Source organism: Podarcis muralis, chromosome 12 (genome assembly GCF_964188315.1).
Source record: "Podarcis muralis chromosome 12, rPodMur119.hap1.1, whole genome shotgun sequence".
In the NCBI taxonomy this organism is placed as follows: domain Eukaryota; kingdom Metazoa; phylum Chordata; class Lepidosauria; order Squamata; family Lacertidae; genus Podarcis; species Podarcis muralis.
The window spans coordinates 39436896-39457406 of record NC_135666.1 but is presented as its reverse complement, the minus strand read 5'-3'; the positions used below and the strand labels follow the sequence as shown (position 1 = coordinate 39457406).

General features: G+C 39.3%; 1 protein-coding gene across 9 annotated transcripts in view; it reads left to right on the top strand.

The window, feature by feature from the left end:
* TBC1D5 (TBC1 domain family member 5) overlaps positions 1 to 20511 on the top strand; it is a 286484-nt gene that overhangs the window by 147477 nt on the left and 118496 nt on the right. For 7 of the 9 annotated variants that reach the window (XM_028750607.2, XM_028750600.2, XM_028750602.2 and 4 more), the window contains exons 10-13: positions 1992 to 2080; positions 3269 to 3322; positions 3415 to 3484; positions 4530 to 4702. In XM_028750607.2, the coding sequence (XP_028606440.2) occupies positions 1992 to 2080; positions 3269 to 3322; positions 3415 to 3484; positions 4530 to 4702 (386 nt within the window). The remainder of the gene's footprint in view (positions 1 to 1991; positions 2081 to 3268; positions 3323 to 3414; positions 3485 to 4529; positions 4703 to 20511) is intronic. The other 2 variants (XM_028750605.2, XM_028750603.2) reach the window with 1 other exon arrangement.

The window sequence follows — 20511 nt, the reverse complement described above, 5'->3', positions numbered from 1 at the left end:
CAGCTGGATCCAGAGAGGCGGCACAGCTTGCTGCCGCCCGCATATTGCCACCCGCTGCTGGTTTCCCACGAGAAGCATCTCTCCATTGAATTCTGTGGGCAGTTCCCTGCCTGGCTGGCAAAAACCCTTGGAAGAGACCAAGAAGTGGTCAGTAGCAGGACTAGCAGAGGCCACAAAGTGTCCAGGCATCAGCCATTGGGCACCCCTAGCAATACCTGTCATGCTCCTAGCAACTCCGCCTACCCTCCTTTTCTCTCCCTGCTTCCTTTGAGCTGACTGCTGTGGCACTTCTGCCTCCTTCTCCTCCCTCCTCGCCTGGCAAATAGCATGGAGCTGCTGCCCTGCACCCCTCCCCCTTCTCTCCAGGCTAAGGTCCTCCTCTGTGCCCACCCTGGGATACAGTGGGGCTGTAAAATGATGCCTGTGAGCATGGACAGTATGTTCTTCTTCTGGGCTACTCCTGCAATGCCCAGGAGTGCTGCTCAGGTTCCCTGAAAGGGAGGAGCCCATGGGAAGTCAGTTGTGTTTGCTTTGGAGCCCTTAGGGGTGCCTTCCTTTGTCCCCCCCCCCCAACCCCACATTCCTCTAGGGCTGGCTTTTAAGCAGAGGTTGGATGGCCATCTGTCATGTATGATCTAGCTGAGATTCCTGCATTGCAGTTGCGTAGACCGATTTACCCTTGAGGTCCCTTCCAACTCTACAATTCTATTATTCTATGTGGCTAAGTAATAGTGAAAGAGGATGACTGAATAGCGCTAATCAAAACTAAGTCTTCCATTGTACCTGATAGTTGTTTGACCTGTTCAGTTGTGAACGATGCCCCACCAGCTTCTGCTGAGCCAAGCTTTTATTTTTATTAACAATGCTGGGATTCTCAAAGGTATTATAGGAGCTAGATGCCCAGTCATTATTGATTTCTTTTTCTTTTGGAAGCCTTATCCTAGCATATCTGTTCATAAGCAGTCTTTCCAATATGACCTCACGATATTTTTATGACTGAGTATGCAAGTTACTGGAATGAGCAAAATTTAGAGAAGGTTTAAATTTCTCTTTTGTATTCAAAAGAGTGCATTTAACATTATGAACTAGTGACAATTTAAAACTGAAAAAATAAAAAGATGTGCTCAGCCTACCCAATATATAAATTTTCTCTTTCCACTCTTTTTATTCTAAACATTTTTTCAAAAATGACAGGTTTTATATTATCTATTTCCAACCTTTCAGAGTACCTTCTGCTTTTAATGTTTACATTTAAACATACACATGGAAGGAAAATTATTTCTGTCTGTAACATTAAAGAAATAACCATCAACCAAGTACCCCCATTTCTTGCCGTTTCTTCTGAAGCATTTTAGATGTTCATAACCAAAGTTGTGATACTGTGTTGGTTAACCTGTATAAAATGAACAATTTTCTTTTGAGCAAATTTAGCCAATAGGTCTAGCAGATCTGCTTAACAGGGTTAAGAAGGGATTGGGCCCCATCTTATGTGACATTATCCATTATCACTAGTTTTAAGCTATGCGGATATGGAATTTTCATCTTAGCTGAGTGGATTGGAATGTATTTCTCTTAGGTTCCTTCTAATCCCATTTTCTAAAAGTTTGTAAATAATTCTGTACTTTATAGCAATCATTGATTTTCCAATTTTGGGAAACAATTTTTGATACCATTCTCAGTTATCCTCTATGTGTGTCTTCACAAGATAGCTCCTAACTGCCCAATGTTTAAGTAAAACAATTATTCACATAAATATTGATGTAACTACTGAGTAATGAATTGTGGTCTACTAATTTTTTGTTCCATACAAAAAAAATCAGATGGAGTTCCTGTTTGTATAGGAGAGTAAACAATTAGTATTAGTTTCATTTACAATAAAACTATTAGATAGCCATCATTTTTATGCTAAGACAACTTTTTCTGGCTTAATTGGTGCTGATGTAGAAATCCCAGGCATGTGAAATAAAGTCTTGATTTTTATTTTGCTGTAGGGAATGCATGAACTCCTAGCACCAATTGTCTTTATTCTGCATTGTGACCACCAAGCTTATCTACATGCAAGCGAAGCTGCACAACCAAGGTGGGTATCTTGCATTTCTCCATACAAAACAAATTATTAGGGTATTGATCTCAAGCAGTATGTGGATCAACAAGCACCACATGCAGTTTGCAACGTAATGCAAATAGTCAAAAGCCATGTTTCAACAATGACATGACATCAGGTAAAAGACATATCAGTACCACTCTTTAAAGAGAGGTCCGTTAACCTGGTCCAGAGACCTTTTAGTCCTCTGTATCCCCAAGGTAGGAAATTCTGTTGGTGGGAAAAGGCTACGTAGTAAGGAGAGAAGAGCCCAGCTGGATCAGGCCAAAGGCCCATCTAGTTCAGCATCCTGTTTTGTTTTATTTATTTATTTAACAAAATTAACCACACACAAAAATCAATATACTGCTTGAGTGTAAAAAACAACAACAACCCACTAAGCAAGTTACCCTCCCAGCAGAGAATCATTCCTGATATCAACAGCCATTTGTTCCGCAGGGTGAGAGGGGAAGATCTTCATATACAGCATAGGATATAAAACTGCTGTTGCACAAAATAACATATGGATCATTAGAGTGTTTTATCATTGCCAGGGTCCAAACAACCCCTTATGCAAGCACTTCAGCATGCACTAGGGGCTGCAGCAAGAAGTAGGATGGGACATTCGCTGGCACATGTGGTGTTCCACACATAGCGTTTTGGATCCTGGCCAATGTATGCAGGAAGAAAGTGTCAAGGTTTTTCATAGTAACCATGTTTTGTGCATAATACCGCCGCTTATTTCCTTCTAGAGCTGTAGCCAGAGAAGAAAATGGATAAGAGGTGTCGTCACTGATTAATTGCTGCTAAAATGTGATAAAAATAGATTCTATTAAAATAAATTACTGCTTTGATAATTGTGTATTTGACCAGTAACAATATTTTTTGTTTTCAACGAACAGTGATAGATTGTGGAGTGATCAATTATTCTGGATCAAGCATATTCAAATAATACATTGTGGCACCCAGTAATTTGTTATTTGGAATAATTAGATGGTTACTTCATTGTAGTGCAGACAAGGCAGCTAATTTGTTTTTGATCTTTAGAGAGAGTAAGGACTTCATTTGTCTTCAGTGGAGTTACTTTTTTAATTACAAAGGCTAGTTGTACTTACTTGCAGTTCCTCTATAACTTAGCTTAAAATCTTCCAGAAATAAACTTTTACATGTTTTTGTTATTCTAAGCAGTGAGGAAATGAAAGCTCTTTTGAACCCTGAATACCTGGAGCATGATGCCTAGTAAGTTTTGATAATTTCGTGTTTCTGTTACATTTCTATTATATTTGTATTATTATTAATCAAAGTACTTATCAAAAAACTTTTGTCTTTAGTGCTATGTTCATCCATCTTATGAAAACAGCAGAACACTGGTTTTCTACCTATGAGCACGACAGTCAAAAGGTACATGCTGATAAAAATCAAGTACTTTTTGAACTTGTAGAATATGATTATTAAAGAACAGAGGTATAATAGGAAATAAGACAGGAGTTAACATTTCTAAAATATGTTGAAACAAAATCTTTGAAGTGCTTTTTCCTGAGGTATCTTGTCTGAGAGTCTCCCCAAACCTTCAGCCCACCTTAGGCAAATGTAGTATTGCGGGATCTCTTTAATTGTGGTTAAGTGATAAGGAGTGGACTGTACAATTCTGCCTACCTTCTTCTATTCATTAGATGAATGTGTAATTGGATTTTATGAAACCTCCCAACTGTCATTGCAAAATAAGAAATTTCAGCAGTTTCGCTGTTATTTTTGTTTGTTCCCCCCTCCCCCACTTCATGGTCCTTGTTTTGGTGTATTTGGTGTATTTTGATGTCAATCTTCATAGATTAAATTTATACACCCACCCACCAATGACATTCTGGTCTGGAATGTTTGTCTATGAAAAAAAATACCCCCTCAGTTGCTGGAGATAATATGTTGGTAATATCTGCATTCCAACAATTGGATATTTGTCTGGTTTACCAATCACATTAAACAATAATTAAAAATAAACTATGATTTAACAAGAATAAGTGTAGGTGCATTCTGCTAATTGCATGCCCAGTTTGTTCCCCTCTTCTCTCTTTGCTGTGCTGGAAGCAAAGACTGGATTTATGCTATGTGTGAGCTTGCACTTGTGGTTTGTTTCCCCAAAATAAAGTATGATTGGTAAGCTAAGTAAACCTTGACTTCTGCTCCTGGTTTATTTGGAGAAAAAAACATGAGCGCTGGTTCGAATGCAATGCTAAGCCAGCCTCAGGTTTGTTTTCCTCCCAGCATATCAAAGACAGGAATGTCAGAGGAGCAAAATGGGCCCCATACCTTTTCTCATTAAACCATAGTTTATTTTTAACTGTAGTTTCAGGTTACATACAAACTGGACCTTTACTAAAATTTTGTATTAGAATGTGCTCTAATAGTATAGTTCATTTTACATTTCACTTTGTTGTTGTTCTTTCATTAGGAGAAAGATGCAATGATGACACCTGTTCCGTTTGCTAGACCACAAGATCTAGGCCCATCAATTGCTATAGTAGCGAAAGTAAATCAGATTCAAGATCATTTGCTAAAGAAACACGATATCGAACTCTACATGCATTTGAACAGGCTAGAGATTGCTCCCCAGATTTATGGACTGTAAGTCTTTTCTCCATTTATTTTACTTTATGTAGTGGATGTGGAATTTAGTGGAGCTGATTTCTGAGTAATGTATAGTTATTGTGACATTAACCTACACTCGAAAGTGTGACAGCAAGGACCCCTTTTCATCCCAAGGCTAGACATTTTTCAGTTTAGGGAGGTGCTACGAACTTATCCAATTCCAATGCTTTTATGTCTACACTTTTGCAAGAGAGGATGGGAGGAAAACCAGAACAATTTGGCCTCACTGATACACTAGCCTCCTTGGTTGCACCCATGTGACCTTATTGGCCCTGTCTCCTTGACCTCCCTACCAGATCCAGGAACTACTAGCTGCCACTTCAGAAACGCTACAATAAAAGCAGGAAAAGAAGCTAAATTGTTAACGCTTCAGCTTTTCTGTTTCATTATAGGAACCAGTGACATTTGAACTGTGGCCAGTGACATTCTCAGTAGTATGATAGGGGTAATACATAATTAGGAGACTATAGTACCTATAGGTGTTCAACAAGTTCTTGATATTTTCATATCTTTTTAAAATATAGTTTTGAATTAGGCAACATAGACTAGACTCTACAAAACTGGGGGAGATTTATTCATCTTAAGGAAACATTAGGCTGTCCTTCTTCTGTTGTTATTACTTAGTAAAAAACATCTTCATAGTGTGTAGGAAAGAAATTCTAGCGTCAGCCAGCTGTGTTCTTTTGAAGCATATAAATTCACCTTGCTCATTGCCTATCCTCCGGCAAAGGACTACAGATGGCTACATTAACTAATAGATACTGTTCATATTCCAAATTTTGCAAATAAAGCACCCTAAAAAATATAAATGAACATAGATTACATCCCTTATGAATGCTTAATATCTAGTAATGTTTATCTTGTTTAGTATAAAATAATGTATTTTTCTCAAAAATATTGCTTTCATTGCATTATTTAAACTTAAAAATGCTGTAATATACATACTGTACATTTACCAGCTTTTCTGCATTCGGAGCATTTCATTAAGAATAAGGCACAAGAGCAAAATGTCACTCTTTTGGAAATCTAGGCTAGACAGTGTTGAATAAGATGCATCAAGAACAATATTAGAACCTACCTTAATCAGACTTACATAAACTATGTACAAGCAAGAAACAAATAATGCTTCAACGAGCACAAAAATGAATAGAGATGTACTGCAGTGGATGCAATTTATGGCAGATTAAAAATGCTAAAATATAAAATGTGTAACACTGACAAACTGGCACAAGACAAATGCTTGGTTCCTCTGTAATGCCAAAGCATGTTTTCACGTTATGTGAATGAACCTTGACCAAACTTCAGGCCCTCATATGCTCCGTCCTCTATTTACATGCTGCAATAACCACCTCCCTTTCTTGCTTATAGCAAAATATAGTTTGTCTCTATGTCTGCATTATTACACTATGTCTTGATTTGTCTTGCAAATCATGATTGTATACCACAGTTTGATGAGTGGTTTACAATTATTGCCGTCACTTTTTGATAATGCATTAGTAATATGGAGGCATACACATAAGAGGTCAGTGCTGAAGCAGGCGAAATAGAACTGCAGAATGTAAAGGAGACATTCAGATCAATGTGGGAAGATGACGTTGGGATAGATAGTGGTAATCTGTGGTCTAACTTATGCCCATGGGTTGCAAGTTACCATAAATAGCATAATGTGGAAAAAATGAAAAGAAGAAATATTATCAAGTATGATTACTAAAACAATTATTTCCCAACTAGAGCCTCGTGTGCAGATGAGTGCACAGTCCTTTGGAATCTGCTGTAGACTACCACTGTAACAAAATGTCAATTGGAATCTTAACTTGTGGAATAATTTACCAGTAGTACTGTCAAAACAGTTAGACTTATATCATAGTGATATGTCAGTTCCCACTATATTGGCAGTGAGAAAAAATACCTAGGTCTTTTCTCTTTCTAATAACTGTGTGCTAGTATTTGAAAAGTGCAAATGGTATAAAACATCAGCATACTGTAATTATTTTTGTCTCTAGTGCTGTCAGACTCCCCCCCCCCCCAATAATTTCCAGTACTAAGTTGAGTGGTCTCCTTAATTTTGTTAGTGTAGAGAGATACTATTATTTGATTTGGTATAAAGAAAACTATTTACTACCCAACAGGCTGGAAGAGGAAAGAGATATTGTGAAACGTTTCATGCTTGTATATTCAATGACAACATAAGATAAAGTTGTGAATCACAGGAAAGGATATGGAATTAGAACAATTCTTAAGAGTTGGGAAGGACTCAAATGCAATGATGATCCAATCTAACTCACCTCACAGAGAACACCCAAAGCCATTTATGGTTGATGATTGAAATAGGTTTTTCCCTAATATACCAAATTTACATTTATGCTTTCCCGTAGTAGATGACGTGAACAGTTGTCATCAGCCTCTTTCTGTCATTCATCAAAATGCTTGAAGAATGTAGTTCTGTCCTTAACAAATAATTCCTGAGGGTACAGCCAACATTCCTTCAGCTTGACTTAATATGGGATAAATGTTTATATTAATTTTCTAGTCTTTCACCATGTTTCTTGAACTGTAGCACCCAGATCTGAGACTGCTATTCTGAGAGGTATCTTAACCAATGGTGCCAAGAACAAAATTACTGCTTCCAGGGTCTTGGATGTGAAGTGATTAATACAGCCCCCCCAAAAAATGGTCCACTTGTACTAATGCACCAAATTGTTGATTTGTATTCTGATCATACATAAACTCTGGATTTTTCTCTGTAAAATTGCATCCTGGGAAGCTGGAATTCCAAGTTGTTACTATTTATTTATTTATTTATTTATTTATTTATTTATTTATTTGATTGATTGATTGATTGATTGATTGATTCACTGCTTGCTGCAGAAAAGTCTCTGACTGACTTACAAAGATTAAGAGCCAAAAGGGGCTAGCATAAATCAAAAACAGTACCTTCCAATCAAACCATGAACAATAAGCAGTTTAAAAAAACTGCAAAAACTTACTAAATCATGGTGCTGAAACATGTGTTTGATTATGTGTCTTTGCTGAGCATTGGTATGGGAAATTGTTGCTTATTGACCAATCTTAGGTTGTTCAGGTGTGTGTGTGTGTGTGTGTGTGTCTGTGTGTGTTTTTAATGTATTGCTTATATGCCCAAATGGCTGTAGTTCTTCATGGTTTTTATAATATCAGGGTGAGACAGACATTCTCCAATCTGCACACTTTATCTGAATGAAGCCTCTCCTTCCTTCCTTCCTTCCTTCCTTCCTTCCTTCCTTCCTTCCTTCCTTGCTTCCTTAATATATACTAGTGAGTTTCTGTAGTGTTTGCCACTCAAGGTTAGATTTGACCAAATGTCTTTGTTGTCCCAAGTACTGTCACAAAAACACAGGACTCCTAACATTGAGAAGGTTTTTGCTATCCCTTCCCCATCAAATCACCAAAAAATAGTTAACAAATGTAGTAGGTCAAATACAAAAGTGAAATGAAGCCATCCATTCATTATGTTACGGGCTTATAAAGCTCAATGAATCACTTGTGTAGCCTCTATCCATTTAGGCTGGATTTAAATTAACAATGTTGACAGATGTGCGTCTCCTTATAAACTCCATATGGCTTGAAGACTGCTTTTGTTGCTATTACAATATAGTATGATAAAAAATATAGTATGATGAAAACAATAGTGCTATGCAAAGGGCATGTTAAGGGAGAGAACAGCTATTTGCTTGTTTGTTGGTTTGTTGGTTTGCCTTCCTTCAACCAAGCACACTTATCCTAGGTAAATTGCTGATCAGAAGGTCAGCAGTTCGAATCCCCGCAACCTAGCAGTTCGAAAGAACACCAGTGTAAGTAGATAAATAGGCACTGCTGCATCGGAAAGGTAAACAGCGTTTCTGTGCACTCTGGCATTTGTCACGTTCCTCTGTGCACCAAAAGCGGTTTAGTCATGCTGGCCACATGACCCGGAAAGCTGTCTGTGGACAAATGTCATCTCCCTCAGCCTGAAAGCGAGATGAGCGCTGCAACCCCATAGTAGCCTTTGACTGGACTTAACCATCCAGGGGTCCTTTACATATTACCTTTACCTTTAAAGAAAGGCATATACACATAAATGGGACACTGGCCTGTGGAGATCAGTGGCGTCAGCCCTTTCACTTCTACATCATTTACTTTGGCTGGCACCTGTATGGGAGTTCTGCTGCTTATCATCAAGATAAGCGTAGGCATCCTTGCAGAACTACCAAGTGAGCAAAGGAGCATGATCAACAGTGAGGGAATACAAAAGAGAGTGAGATGGGATGGTTGGAAACATAGGTTAGCACAGTATCTGAGCCTCCTGCACCATGCCGAGGTTTGTGTATGCAAAGTCAAATTGCGAGGAAGAGTTTGGCTTTAGCCACCCACTTTACTTGAAAGAGCTAGTTGGGCCTTGCGCTTGGCATAAGTGCAGCGATTCATCCTTTTTAAAAAACAATTATATCCCATTTTCCTGCTTTGGAAGCATTCATAGCAGCCAACAAAAATAAATACCAAAATGCGCCTAAAAACCAATGAAATGTAATAAAAACAATTTTAAAAACAGATGAAGATAAAGCCAGTAGAACAAGCAAAGGGCATAATAGCTGTTGTGTCTGCAAACAAACGAAAAATATTTAGACAGTGCCAGAAGGTAAGGAGAGAGGAGACAGGTGGACATCTCTGTGAAGAGGGTACAAAAGCCTGGACACAGTGGCTGAAAACGTCATTTCCCACAACCCCATGTGCATACTTTAAGATGCTGAGGGTTTGCAGAGCAGAGCCTCAGTCAAAGGCCTCAATTTATCAAAAGATGCACATATAGATAAGGTACCCAAACTACCATATCTGCAGTATTTGTAAAACCATCTTTTTACATGCCATTTTGCTCCTTTGTGTTTATAAAATGATCTGCTTATAAAAATGCATAGATGTCTTACTTCCAGATGAAATAAAAGTCAATGAAAGGATTAGACCCTATAAAATGCTGACAGATTGAATATTCAGTGTAATTGTACAGTTATATGAGCTAACAATGATTAATGCCCTAGATTAAATGGTATTTAAATGTTAATTTCTCTGACCCTTAAATCTAATAAGTTATAGTGCAAAGTAATTATTGCGAGCCACTTTGTGCCTTGTACTGTTGCTAGCACTTGTAGTACAAACACGAGGGCAGGTGTTGTACACAGCTACAGGAGAAGTTTGAAGGGAGCTGTTAAGTGAACCAGTCTGTGCTGTTTCCCCCCGTGCTATTGTATGTTCTGAATGATTATTATTATTTACTTCAAAAAGTGAAGGCAGTGTTTTGAAACCAAAGTGTTGCACTGTGTCTATGCTGCAGAATAGACACATGAGAAGTATAAAGTAAGCTCCTCAGTGGATCACTAAACTGGCGCTGCACGTGTGCTCAGTCTCACACAAACAGAACACACGTAAATGGGGAGTTGCCTGTACAGTGGTACTTAATTCGTTCTGGAGGTCTGTTCTTAACCTGAAACTGTTCTTAACCACTTTAGCTAATGGGGCCTCCTGCTGCCGCCGCTTCCAGAGAATGATTTCTGTTCTCATCCTGAAGCAAAGTTCTTAACCTGAGGTATTATTTCTGGGTTAGCGGAGTCTGTAACCTGAAGCATATGTAACCTGAAGCGTATGTAACCCGAGGTACTACTGTACTCTGTTTCCAGCAGTCTCTAGTCAGTCATTCTAGGAAACTTGCAAATCCTGTCCGCAGCAACTGGCATTCAAAAATACACTGTCTCTGCATATGGAGGTTTCGGTTAGCTGCCGTAACTAATTGTTAGTAAAGCCAAGCAAACCCACAAATTACTCAGAATATTTATATTGCCTTTATAGGTTGTTATAATTTAGTCACAGAATCTGTATGTATTCTAAATTCTATCAGGTATGCTTCCTTTAGCCTTTTGTGCAGCGGAGGGCTCGTGTGTGTCAGATGAAAAGAGATAATGTAATTGATATTCTTGATCCACTTTAGCTTAAATATGGATTTAGACTTTGTTCAGTAATTTGCTTTCCTGCATATGGTGTCAAAAGTGATTGGTATATAAGTAGGATGAAAGATGGGTTGAGAAATGGGAAGTATCCATTTGAGTTCTATTCTCTTGCCACTTAATTATATGCTGAGATGTTAATGAATAGAACTGAGTAGCTGTGAGGATAGAATACAGATTTGTCATGTTACTCCTAGATGCAGGTGATGTGCCTTCAGTCTCAAGTGCTGAAAGTAACATATAGTCAGAATAGATGCCTGGCAAGTAAACTTTCATAGCACCTCTTGTCAAAATGTCCTGGGGGTGAAAAGACTGCCAACTTTAACATTGCTAAGCAGTGGAAATTAAAGTGAAAATCTGGACTAGATGAAGACCTTTGGCCATGTGAGTTTTTATTATGAATATTCAAGAAATATATTCCAGGATATTTGGAAGACTGTTTTTGCTACTCTTTGAATTGTTATCTTTGATGTGACTGCACAAGGTAGCATAGTGATCTTACAGTACTGATCGCCACAAGAATGGACCCTTCTAACTAAGCTACCCAGGAATGATGTTACAGTGGTACCTCGGGTTAAGAACTTAATTCGTTCTGGAAGTCCGTTCTTAACCTGAAACTGTTCTTAACCTGAGGTACCACTTTAGCTACTGGGGCCTCCCGCTGCCCCTGCCGCGCGATTTCTGTTCTCATCCTGAAGCAAAGTTCTTAACCCGAGGTACTATTTCTGGGTTAGTGGAGTCTGTAACCTGAAGCGTCTATAACCCGAGGTACCACTGTATATGACTGCTAGTGTGAAAAAAGAAATAACAAAACAGATGTACATAAAAGGAGTTACATGAGATTTGTGGGTCATATTGCACAAAAAAGGCAAATAAGGCAATAAGTTCCTTAAAACATATATCTTTAATCCAGTTATAATGGAATTGTTTGCCACAATCTGATAGTATTGTTTTGGAAGCAGTAGAAGAATCAAAGTTGCATGAAACTTAATTTTTACTTTGAAGACTGTTGTGATTTAGAAGATGTATGCCACCAGCATACATGCACGGGGTGAAAGCTGGTCATAGGCTGCTAGAATGAATGTCTCTTTCATTCGCACACAGAGTTGATGCTAGGGAAGCATACTATAAAAGGATAATTCATAGTTTTGACCTCAGTTTTTCCCAAACCATAGTAGGAGTTAGAACTTTTAGGAACTTCACTCTTGTGGCTGCAGAATGATTTTAACAACATATATAGATACTTGCTATATCCTAAGACTGTGCTTAGCTAGTGATAAGCAAGCAGTATGTTGGGTAACAAGTAGGTCAATCTAAGTGACCACTTTCGGCTAAGATGAGCAACAAGCCAATGTATAAGGATGCAGCCTTATATCCTTGTATTTAGAAGAACTGCATATTGTTGGTCATTATAGGCAAACAGGATGCTGAATTAAATGGACCTCATCAGAACTGCTGTTATAGGTAAGCAAGGTCCATTCATTCATTTCTTTTCCTCTAGCCCAACCTAAAATGAAGATCAGTCTAGCTCCGTACTCAAAAAGGATATTTTGATAAATATTTTTTTCCTACAAAGAATCAGAAGCATAAATGAATTGGGTGGATCTTTGCAGAATGAAGAAAACAGTTATATGTGCAATACAGGGTTGACGCTATTTTGGCTTATGCAAATATAAATGAAATAAAGTGGAAGATTTGTTGGGATAATTATATGGCAATCCATTTAGCACCCTGGAAATAGGATCACTACAGCCCTTCAGGTTTAGACTTAAAGATAATACAGTGAAGATTTGTATGTGCAGACTAGTTACCTCCCCCCCCCCCCATGCATGCAATTGTGTGGATAAACTTCAATGTGATCTAGTCTGTTCATATGGGAGGAGAAAGAATGCACGTTTTCAGGCATTTTCTTGGAAATGACTACTGGGTACTGTATGTTGCTAAGTGTTCATTCCAGTTCACATATTTCTCTTCACAATCCCATAAATGGAAAGGATCATATTGGGGGGGAACGTACCCTAGAAATCACTTAAGAGTTTCACCACTATCGTCCACAGGATGTAGATTTGCATCCACTATCACTTTATAAAGTTAAGATAGTCAAGGAAATCTCTCCTGAACATATTAGGACCAGTAAATCTCCTAGGAGAAATACTGCAAATTTGTAATTTAAGAGTAAGCTTTTCAAAACAGTAACTCTGTTTTAAATCTGAATTGCATATTAAAAATGTGTGTTACTAAAGCCTTGATATTATGTAAATATGTTTAATCTTATTTAAATTTGCTTTTATACAGTAAATTATTATGATAATAATTTTTAACATTTACAGACTGAGAAATATATTCCAGTCCTTTTATAGAACTAGGAATGGAGATCTGTACGATTGTCGTCAGTTCATTTTGTTGCAGCATGTATTGTTGGGTTTGAATAATCACACGTCAGTGTAAACAAAGAGCATATGTAATTGGGGGGGGGGGAATCCTGCTCTGTGAAAGCAGTATCGTAAATTGTGCTACCATTTAGAATGGGTGAGTCACACAATGGTTTTCATTAATCTTGCGGGGGGGGGGGGGGAGCGAGTTTCCCTTTTCCACATCTGTCAGGATAGAAACTTTAATGAGGAGCCTGCTTTAGTCAAACTGAGAGCAAAAGTATTTAAACCTTCAGTATCTGTTCTGCGCTAGAGTAAAACTTTCTTAAGACCAATACTGCACCGACTAGGAATCTCAGTACCGCTTAAGAGTATCTGCCGCCACATTCAAGGAGCAGAACAATACAGGATTGTTTTTGCAATTGTGGGAAGGGATAACCTGATGGAAGTATATTGAATGGAATGTAAGTTGTGTTTCCCAAGTGTTGACAAACTTAAAACCATCTCTAAGGGTACACAGCTTTTGCCTGCAAATTAGTTTGGATCAGTTTGGGGGTAATTAGGGATGTTTCCACACTAATTGACAGCCAGCACGTGCTAACTGTGCTTACTAATGACTCATGTTGGCTTTGTGTGTTTGTGTGTGTGTGTGTGTGTGTGTGTGTGTGTGTGTGTGTGGCTGTTGTTGGTTGAAAATACCAGCCCAACACTACTCCGTTATCCTAGAGTAAACTTACAGACTGCACAGTTGAGCTATGATCATGAGTGGCAGAGAGAGGATTTTAAATCGGCATCAAAAAATTATCTCAATAAAGACTGTGTATGGGAAGGATCTGTATTTATGGGAATAAGATGCAGATATGTCAAAAACTCTGAAGAGGCTTAGCACAACCATCCCAGCATTGGCACCGCCTTCTGACATTTGTTATTGCCATGGTTATGTAGCGACGTGTGTAAGTGTCTTTCACTGACCTGCGGTATCACTCCAAGAAGAGGAAATCATTATGCAGGGCAAACATTGGGCACTTGAGATATCTTGGACTCCCACTCCCATCATGCCTGGCCCATTGACATAGTGGCTGGGAATTATAGGAGTTGTGTTCCAAAATATCCAGAGAGAACTAGGTCGAGGAAGACTGCTGCAGGGTGTGACCCTCAACCCTCACTACATAAAAGAACCGGCTTACTGCCTGCAGGAAATCTTCACTAGACAACCCAGCTATGTACTTGTATTAGTATGGTTAAAACAATATGTTAGAGAACTTAATTTGTTTTGCTAAAATATGCCCCCAGAAGCTTATTAATAAGAATAACGTGTTCTTTTCTAAAAAGACATCTTACAACACATTCAGGTGACAGTGGGAGGCATAAGACCAGTTTTTCAGGTCTGCACAACCGTGTTGCCTATTCAGTGTGCTTCATGTACAGGGTCATTATAAATATAAACTGCAGTATGTTCTGGTGAGGCCTACTGCAAACACTGTTGAGACGTCCTGCAGTCACATTTTTCATATGCGAAAAACAAGTGTGTGTCATCCTTTGCTAAACATCTGAGGTGTGCTTTTATATACCTTTTATGCCAGTGGTGAGCTTCTAAATGGTGCTTCAGAATTATGTTATTCAGCCTTGCCTGTGACATCACCAAGCAGCTGTGTTGCATTATACTTAAAATAGCATTAAACCTTTACATTTTAAATGAATATTTTTCTTTGCAGTGATCTAGAATGCATAATAAGCATCTGTGGGCTATGCAATTAATGTCACTTGTGAGGAAGGACCTTCATGATGCACAAGGGCTTCAGCACTCTTAAATTATGATTCCTTTACTGCACTCATGGGATAAATTCTATATCCCCCAGATGCTTATTATGTATCTTCTATGTCCCTTAATTCCTATTAGCTGGATTAGCAGTTGTTGTGATGTTGAGGTTTATGGTAATTTAACTGGGATTGTTCTTACAGATCAATAAATAAACTTTGCAAAACTTAACTCTGTATTATCTTTCAGCTTTGATGCATACAATGTGCTAATAATTTAACAGTATGTACGAAAATATTTACTTACATGAGCTTGAGACGTTACTATGGAAATACAGGCAGGCCCATCAGTATAACTGATTGATTGAAAGATGCAGAGAAACTTAATACAAACAGTTAAAATACCATATTGTAATGAAAAGGAATAATTTGTTAAAATTACTGTTATTGCTCCCAGTGGTAAAGATTCTTACTATATTATGTGTACAACCCATGCATTAAACACAAAAATGATGGCTCTAAAGCTATTTTAAAAACACAAGTTGAAATGAATATTTGTTTGTGGGCTGATATTTACTAGTTATCTTTTCCCTTAATTTTCAAATGTTTTGAATTTTACCTGCAATGATATTGCTTTCTATGAAAGCAGAGTAGATGCCAGCTGGGAAAAAAAATCTTGAAGAATTATATGAAATCCTCGATGTATAGCCTATTCTGGCAAATTAAGTCAATTCTACACTCAAGTAAGTAAGCCCCACTGAATTCAGTGCAGCTTACTACTGCATAGACATGTACAGAATTGCTCCATGAAGCCAATGCAGCCATTTCATAGAAGTGTTTCCTGGGCTCATCCTTATACATTTAATAAAGTTTTCCCATTGACATCATAGGGGGTTTGGCTCCACCTGGTGGATGAAGGCAGGAGAAGAACTTCCTGGGAAGTAGGCGGCTTCCGTTCAGTTTTTGCTCTTGCCTTCCAATGATCCAGTCACATCGCCCTTTGTTACCACACTTTTCTTCATCTTTAGGATTGTTTATTCTGCTTCTCCTTTAAACTATATATTTTTTACTTTTCTCCTGTACCCATTGTTTTTGTACTCTTCTTTCCATATAGTCTTCCCTTCTCTAAAGAGACAGAATACCACCCACCCTTTTCTGTTTTAATCACATCCTTTCCTAATTCCTTTTCTCCTCCTCAAACAAGAAAAAAAGACCCCCAAAATCATTCTCAGGGGGTTTCTTCCGTGGCACCTTTGTAGCCTCACTGATTTGCTCCTGGACATGCACCTTAACCCCAAAGTGTTGGGATTTCAGCCCAATCAGAGAAGAAGACTGTCGCTGTGGCCTCTCCACATCCTCATGGCTCTGTTATCCCGGTCACATGGCAAATGTAGATTCTAGATTGTGAGCTAGACAGGTACAACCCACTGAAGCAGGCCCAGCTGAGACCTAAGAACCCACCGCTTCCTCTTGAAGGTTGCGTATGGCCGTTCCAACACAGTCACCCCTCCAGCCGCTTATCAAACAAAGATGTTTCAGACCAGCCTCTCCCAGTGACACTGACTCCACAGCAGTCCACAAGGCCACCAAAAAGACAAAGCAGCCTAGCAGCAGGACGAGGCCAGGATAGCTCACCAGCTTGGAGAACCGGTAAGGTCATAGCCACCTCTCCCTCCACCTACCTGACAGAGTGCAGTGACTGACTCAGGCATGAAATCTCTTCCAATACCCTGTGGGTTCAGCCTGGATGGCCAGTAAAATCTATACTCCAGTTTTCAGTCAAACAGGATGTTTCTTTCGGCATTGCAAGGCCAGCCGCGAAACAACCTCAACCAGCAAGTGATTGAAGGGTTGGCCCATCAAATATGGGGGGAAAAAACCACTTGTGCATTGTAGACCCAGCTCAACTACAGCCCACCCACTCTGCTACCCTCTGAGGAGGACAAATTAGGGGCTTTGAAGATACTTCAACTTCCTCTCCATTGTCTCCTCAAACAGGGACCCAGGCCTTTACCACACCCATTCCTGGCACAACACCAGTGGGCTTCCAACTCACAAAGGACATACACAAGCCCTGCTTGGCTGCATATTATTGGACGTAGGCAGATCCACCGCTGCCCTCCTTGCCTAATCCTTGCTGCATGCTTCCTTCTTGCAATCCATGGGACTCTCAAGAGTCTCCTCCAGCACCATAATTCAAAAGCATCAATTCTTCAGCGATCAGCCTTCTTTATGGTCCAGCTCTCACTTCCATACATCACTACTGGGAAAATCATAGTTTTAACTATACAGACCTTTGTCGGCGAGGTGATGTCTCTGCTTTTTAAGATGCTGTCTAGGTTTGTCATTGTTTTTCTCCCAAGAAGCAGGTGTCTTTCAATTTTGTGACTGCTGTCACCATCTGCAGTGATCACATTACAATCTACCAATACCGGGGAACCTGACGGCTCTTGGGCAATATCCTCCATAGGGTCCGACCTCTTTGCCTTTCAGGATGTGGAAGAAAGGGAATGGAATGGTAGTTCTGTGGTGGACAAACAGCTATCTTATTGCTTATTTCAAGACGCTCAAAATATGCCACACTTCTGCTGCTCAGGAGCAGCAGTAGACCTTAATGCTAAGTCATCTGAACCTACCCCCTCTCCTTCCAAGGGGGCAGTGGTGTTTCCTGAGACCCAACCTTCTTCTAAATTTGTACCAGCACGAGGCCTGTTCAAGAGAATCACTAAAACAGGATGAGATACTCCCACACAATACAAAAAGTTGGTCCAACTAACCAACAATTATCAAATCCTGGATACTGAGATCATTGACCTCTTGAAGACCACATTGCAAACCCGAATCAGGATCCCAACTGTGTCTACAAGACACTACTCAAAATATCCAGGTCAGCAGCATTTGTGGCAGATGCCACCTTGGACTTCACTCAATTCACAGTGTGCTCAATGGCAGCAGGCATGGGAACTTGCAGGTCACAGTGACTGAAACACTGGGAAACAGACAAAACATACAATATCAATTTCTCCACAGCACCCTTTGTAGGTGGAAACTGTTTGGTGAAAAGGCCCTGGAGCAGCTCTGTAGATGAAGGTCCTGGTCACTTAACAAGATGTCAGGTGCTACTCTACATGTTATACATCTTACCAGGCGAATTAGTTCTTTTGGAACTACCACTAGACTGCAGGCACCACAACTACAAGTCTAAGCCATCCTGGAACAAGCACCGCCACTCTCCCAGATGATGACAGGGAAACAAGTTTGGGTCCTCCAAACCCCACCCACCCGGTACACCAGTAAATGGAGACAATGACACGAGTATCAGACAGGTGTGGGTAGGCTCCAGACATTCATCAATGCCTGGCAAGATACAGCTGCAGACCACTGGTTTCTCAACATTATATCACAGGGGCACAGGATCATCACCAGTGTCACTTGCCCCAGACAAAATTGCATTGCGTGGGATTGCATACGATACCTTCTCAACATGGGAGCCATAGAACAGGTACTTCCAGTAGAGTTCTGCTTTGACATCCACTCTATATTCTTCATCATGTCAAACAACGACCAACACTTCTGGTCCTGGATCTCAAGTAACTCAATTAACAGGTGGTCTTCAGAAAAGGATTCAAGACGAATTCCCTTTATTCAGCCAAGAAATCCCTCCACATCAAAGACTTATTTCCATGGACCTACAGGATGTATACCTCCTCATTCTTTTCCACCCAAGCTGCCACAAATACCTCCAGTTTGCCATAGGACCCCACCATTTCCAATACAAAGCCGTCTCCTTCGGATGGGCCTCCTCTCCCTACTCTTTTCACGAAGAGAATGGTTGCCTTGGTGGCCCAAGTAACATCACAGCTTTGGATGACCATGAAATAGTGAATCAGAGATACCCCTTGCTGGATGCTAATAAAGCAATGAAGAGGGGAAATTCTTCTTTGGAAATATTAAATCTACCTGTTAACTATTGAATCACAACTTACTGATTTGTTTAAAAGTAACTTATAGGCACATATATTTGCTGGCAAACTTATGGTAGCCTTGAAATCTGATTTGATTGTTCTTGTTTCGTTTCGTTTTTTACTTCAGGTTCTAAAAATAAAAGTAAGCCGTGTTATTGAAGAGGAGATATATTGATCAGAAAACACTTTGACATAGCCAAATTATACCTTTTTAGATGCAGGTTCATGACAGATTCTTCTTGTTCTTCCTTTCCTTTTAGCTGGCTCTTGCTTTGTTTACACATTGCTACAAGAGATGAGATCCTATATAATTTCTAGATTATGCCCTATAGAAATATAAATGAAATTATATGATCTTGTTGTGGCTCTAAATATGCAAACACCGCCATTTCAAAAAAAAAGTATGAAAAATGGAAAGCAACTTGAGAGAGAAAATAATACAAAATTAAATATTTTGGTATCAAGGCAAATGAAATGGTGAAGTAACAAATGGGTTGCATGCAATTAATTTGGCACTTCCTTTTAACCGCAAATGGTTCATTTTATACACATCTGCAAGGCAGTGTTTTGTTTTTTTTTCTTATTGGATCTTTTAGTAACCTTCTACTACAGTACATAAATACACATTTCTGCCTGCTTGGTATTTTTTCAGATGATGATTGCAGAATCTCTCATCTGAGCTGCTTAGAAAGTGTTTTTGATATTGTAATTTTTTACAAATTTGAACTTAGGCCATGATAGCACCATGGATCTTCCACCTGAAACTCTGCCCACAATTCTGACAATCACTTTGAAAATCCATCCAATTATATTGTGTCCAGGCAGTTTCCTAGGTAACAGCCATACAGTTTGAGGAACGGGGGCTATCCACATCAGAAGAAACAAAAACAAATGGCAGTATTCCCAGTTTTCCAATACGTTTTAATTGTAAATTGTTACTGAATGTTGTTTTAAAACCATGCATTTAATGCACTATAAAATATAGCATAGGTATTTATGACATTGCCAGTCCTTTTGATGCTAACACGGGCTTTTAGATTCTTTGTCGTCTCTGAATGTAATGGTTCAAATCTCTGCCCTTTTCTTCTCAGTGATAGCATGGTATGCTTTATACAACGTGTGTATAATATGTGTAAACACATTAGATCTGTTACAGGGGACCATCAGACCCAACTTGGTTTCTGCTAGTGTTCAAAGCCATGAACACTGCTAATATGCAAGCTCAGCATGAAGCTCTCACTGCAAGAAAATGAATGAAACATCAACGTAAAAAACAGAGTAGAGCTTTCAAATGGATATCATAGAATTGCAGAGTTGGAAGGGATTATGAGGGTCCTTTAGTCCAACACCTACAACCTTGAGATGCTCTACCAACTGAGCTATATGGGAACCAAACAGTCAGGGCTAAGAAGACCGGAAGTTGTGTATAGAAGGATTTATGGAAACTGTTCCACCAGAGGCTTTGAGGGAACATGAAGTAGAGCGGAATGCTACAAAGAAGTATGCTAGGCATGGAGACTTGCTGAAAGAGCCCAGAGGCTGAATGTGCAGCAACCTAGGAGCACTGCTGGATATGTGCAGCACACATGAGCAATCTATAAAGTAGTCTGCGATGTACTGGTCCTGAAGCTTAAGCTGGTGTCCGAGCCTCGAAGCCAAGGAAGATCTTTCTAGATGTT